The 5,194-nt window shown below is 31.6% G+C and overlaps 1 protein-coding gene across 1 annotated transcript; it reads right to left on the bottom strand.

Annotated features, from left to right (window-relative positions):
* Positions 1–1,232: 1,232 nt before the first annotated feature.
* On the bottom strand, positions 1,233–2,783 carry LOC112510970 (putative UPF0481 protein At3g02645). Its single transcript, XM_025116325.1, has one exon. The coding sequence runs from the start codon at positions 2,781–2,783 to the stop codon at positions 1,233–1,235; it is 1,551 nt and encodes a 516-aa protein (XP_024972093.1).
* Positions 2,784–5,194: the final 2,411 nt, after the last annotated feature.

The following is a 5,194-nucleotide window of genomic DNA, read 5'->3' as shown; positions in this document are numbered from 1 at the left end:
AATTGTTCACAAGTGTTCATATATACACTAGCTGCATATCTCAATATTGGTTTGCTCCTGAATGCGTTCATAATGAAGGAACTATTGTTCACAAACTGTTCATATTGTGTTCATATGTACACTAGTTGCATATCTCAACATTGCTTTGCTCATGAATGTGTTCATAATGAATGAACTATTGTTCACAAACTGTTCATATTATGTTCATACCTGTTTTTTTATTTATTTACTTTCGTGTAACAACTATTCTTATTATATTCATATTGTGTTCATAAATGCTATACAGTCCAAGTTCATATATATGTCAATTTTTGTTCGTATTTGACACAGTAGTTCATATATATGTGTGTATGTGTGTGTATGTGTTCATATGGTTTTTAAATTAACAAAAATAAATTAATAAAAATAATGAGATTTTTTGATTTTGTAACTCCTAATTAATGATATGGGTGACACATAAAAAAGAAAATTACCTAAATATCATTTTCCCCTTTGTTCACATATGTTCTTTGAAATTGTAAATATAAAATTTTAATTTTTTTATCATGATTAATCACAACCCTTTATTGTAAGAATCAATGGCCAAGTTTGGTTAACAAAGTTAACACAAAAATCTTGGTTAGTATTTGAACCAAACTCTCTCTCTATCTCTCTCTTTCTCTCTCTCTCTCTCTCTCTCTCTCTCTCTCTCTCTATATATATATATATATATATGCATAGAGAAAGAGAGTTTAATGTATAAATTCTTTTAACTGTATAATATTTATATATGCTAAAATAGAACATATAAGTTCGCACACCTTTCTCACATTTAATGAGGTTTGAATCATTGACTTCTTAAAAAGACAAAAACTCACATACTGCTAGGTCAAAAACCCTTTGATATAAAGTTCATATAAAAACATTATGTTGCAATAATTGTTTATTAATAGAATATATAAAACCCCTTTAAAGTTTAATACAAAATATAACTATAACAATAAGAGGTTGCTTAACATATATATACACAGGTTTTGGTAGTTGGTACTTGGTATACATAAAATATAGAACTCCAACAAGATAGAAAATAGAAATGGACACAAGTGTTCTAACAAAAAAAATTACATCTAACAAATGGCCTTTATAGTCTAACGGTATCTTAGTTTTTGGCTTTTTAATAAGTTAGAGTTTCAAACCTCAACAAAGATGAGAGGGTATCTAAGTTTATTTATTTTATTTATCTTGTATAAATATTATATAATTAACATAAGAATAAATCTAGATACAGAAGAGAACACCTGTAAAGACATCAAGAACAAGAGTATTACAACAGCCACAAACACCAGAAACTGCCATGATTCAACCACATAAACCTTCATCAGTTTCTCTATTCTAACCCTCAATGTTCTTTCATAATTCTTGTTAACATCTTCAATCACCTTGTCCAAGAAGGGCACTTTCGTCAATCTTACAGACCTGCTCATCCCATTCCATAAGTTAGCCACTTCTTCATCGTTCTTCAATCTGTTCACCATGATCCCTCTTTCTCTAAGCAACTTTGCATCCTCTTTGGTGTCGATAATCCCGTTCATTAACTCCGTGTAACGAGTCAAAATCAACGGTCCAGATGCGTTGCAGGCTTCGTACGCTATCAGGTTTCGCAACACGACGTCTGTGTTCACATCCAAACTCAAAACCGGAAGGAAGAAAACCGATGAGTTTGCATCGAAGTTAATCGTAAAGATTCCACCCGCTGAAGGAGAAAACCGAAAACCAGCTTTAGAAAGATCAGTTACAGAAGGGATCGAGATTTCTTCCGTTAATGGAGGTTTATGATCGCGTTGATCCACGTTTAAAACCTGTTTATCTTCTTTAAATACATGGTGTTTAAAGATTCTTACGACGGGTACATTGGAGACGATTGCCGGAGAAAACTTTTCGATGAGTTTTACGGGTTCCGAATGCTTCAATCTTTCAAGAAATCTTTGTACGCCATTGATGATTCCTTTGAAAAAATTGTATCGTGTTTCTTCTTCTTCTTCTTCTTGTTGATTATGGGATAACATAATGGGATCCACAATCATGTGGTATAGAAACCCTAGCACATGGGTAGAATGAAGAACCTGGCGGACGTCCGTAATAACCCTAAGAGGAGAAACCTCTTTACAAAACCCTACCAACATTGAAGTTAAAGACTTTTGAGCAGATTCCAAACAATGGAATTGAAATTCCAACATCTTTTCCAAAAGAAAAATTGGAATCTGGTTCTCCAACATCACAATATCTCTAAGAATGGCATCGTACGCAAATCTTCGACACGAAAAATCACCCAGACGCAACGTTCTTGACGAAAATCTCATAACGAACCCGTTTTCGATAGCGTAAACATCAAGAAATCCGATCAAGAAGGAAGCATCAAGAGCCATCATCCAAATTAGGGTTTCACCATCAAAATCCAAATACTTATGATAACAAGCTCGGATTCTTGGCTCGAAAACCGCTAACTGATCCACGATATGTTCGAACTTCAAACCACCATCTTGCAATTGCTTTTGGTATCTCCTTGCAGCAGAAATCTTGAATCTTTCCATCTCATAAAGCTCAGGTCTCCAATGGTGATAAGGACCTAATGCTACTTGTTGTGGAATGTAACAATCTGGTTTTGTAGACACTAAACTTGTTGGGACGTTGAATATGCTCACCGGAAAATCAATATCATCTTCTTCGATATCTTCATCGATAGTTTGACGAATCTGAAGGATCCACCTCCGGTCACCGGAAATCAGATTAGGGTTTGAATTCATTTGGATTCCGATTGCCGGCAGATCAATTTTGGCAATTGAAGTTATATGAGGTTTAATGAAACAGTTTATGAACAAATTAACCAATGCTAATTACTAATTAAAGGGTACTTAATTACTTTCCAATTTATTGCAACTAGTAACGTTTTTTTTTTCAATAACGTTGGCATAATTTTATATTTGAAAAAAAAAAAAAAAAACTTGTATACATCTTATCATTTAAATTTTAATGCGGAATTTTTTTCATCTTAACCTAGATATCTAATCTGTAACGTAAACTGATTAATCTAGAACGACAACCTACTTTGCGGGTAGCCTGGAGTTACCGTATTTGAGCATTTGTGGTCACAAAGGAATTTTTATTTCTTCTTGGATTTGAACTTGGGACCTGCAGTCTGCAGGCATTTTTAACCTTTGGAGTCAATCTCAAACCAATCAGGCATCACCCTTGTGATTTATTGATGAAATGTTTTTAGAAGCACTACAAGAAAATTGATCTTATAGGATATTTGGAGAATCTCCAAGAGCTTCTCTATAATTTCTCTAAAATAGAGAACTAAAAATCAAATCTCTAAAATAAATTATAATCAACTCTAAACAGATTCTCTATTTTAGGGGCTATTTGGCAATTGTTGAATGATTTGGTACAGAATAATTAAGAGACTCTCATGATATAATGCAAAATGAAATATAATTGTTTGGTAATTGTGTACAATGAAATTAGGGTTCTTAATGGTTAAGGGAGATCCATGATACAAAATCATTCAGAGGGTTTTAGAACCATTAAGAGACAGACTTTTTATTTTACCAAACAAAATTCACCTCTTAACGATTCAGATGTTGCCTCTTAATAGAACTAGTAAGAGGTAAACAAACAACCGCTTAAAGATTTTATCATTAATTATATCATTTAAATATTTTATAATTTAATTTATGATTCCAATACATTTTTGTTTAAATATATATCTGAAATAATATTAACCCAACCCTCATTGATGGATGAATAAAAAACTCATTTCTCTCTCTTCTCTTTGGGTTTATAAAGAATTCTCTATATTTGGAGTGATCTTTTATGATTCTCTATAAGGAAGAAGTTGAAGCAGTATAAGGAATAGAAAGTTGATTTTCTCAATTATTGAAAATCTGTTAGAGATGCTCTTAAAATGTAAAGCTTCCTAATAAAATATTTCATGGGACTTAAGTTTTTAAAACCAAACCAAAAAATGTCTTATCTAAAAGTGTTGCAATAAATTTATATGACGTTTTTTAAAAAAGTGTTAAAACACCTAAAAGAGTCTTATAAACATGTTATAACGCTTTTAGATATGATGTATACAGCTTGATCCTGTAAACCTAAGTTTTATAAAAATATTTTTGTAAGACGATTAGACAATCTAGCTACATGTCCTATAAAGTCAATGTTGTAGTAGTGACGAGTTTAGACTTCGTGGAAAGATTCACAAACTTTTGTAATAGTGACGAGTTTTGAAATTTAATTTAATTCCGTTAATTTATAAAAAAAATATATTATAAATTATTAAATTGTCTTTTATTAGATAATTATTACAAAACAATTATATATAATTAACATATTTTAGTACCTTATAATAAACAATTACTCCTAAATCCTTTGAAATACCAATTGTCCCTACGACATTTCTAATTCTAAATCCAATGCTTGAGATTTTATTGAATTTAATTCAAAATCCTATCAAATCTCGCTAATCATATGGGTTCTTAGGGATCGTTTATTAGGTAAGCGTTTATCAGTAAGAGCCATAACCTTTACTGATCGTATTGTGCAACATAATCGGCTATCAAAATGGATTGTTGGTAAGCGTTTACCGGTTAAGAATCTTTTTCATCACTTATCGAATAAGACTGTCGTTTCTTGCTATGCCTTTACCAGATAAACTTCTCAATTCTTATCATAGTCAATCGATAAAACATATGATATCGATAAACGTTTACCGGGTAAATGTTTGATAATTGTTGCTTATGTTTAAGCAAAATCTTGATGCATGTTAACTTAAATAATTTTGGTTCTCAAAATAATTAGAAAATTAGTAGCATATGTGAAATTGAAACATAAAGGCTTTAGGCAAGTGAGAAGCCAAGTTAATTTCAATGGTATTAACCGGCCCATTTCAGTCGTTGAAAAAACCGGGAAACTGTTAAACCGGAATTTTTAATTGATTAGAGTAAACTACAAATCTGGTCCCTGTGGTTTGTTAAAAATAACATTAACCATTGTAGTTTGTAAAAATGTTCCGATTTGGTCCCTATCTTTAACAGCCACTAGAAATTCCATTAAGCGAAGGGCTTTTTCATCATTTCATATATTTTTTGTCTTTTTACCCAACTAAAATCGATTTTATAGCTTTGGTCCATGTGGTTTTTGATGATATAAATTC

Source organism: Cynara cardunculus, assembly GCF_001531365.2.
Source record: "Cynara cardunculus var. scolymus isolate 2C chromosome LG 4, CcrdV1, whole genome shotgun sequence".
In the NCBI taxonomy this organism is placed as follows: domain Eukaryota; kingdom Viridiplantae; phylum Streptophyta; class Magnoliopsida; order Asterales; family Asteraceae; genus Cynara; species Cynara cardunculus.
This window is presented reverse-complemented; position numbering and strand designations above follow the sequence as displayed.

Excerpts from the sequence above, each read along its gene's own strand:
- LOC112510970 (XM_025116325.1), bottom strand. The coding sequence starts at position 2,783 with ATGAATTCAAACCCTAATCTGATTTCCGGTGACCGGAGGTGGATCCTT.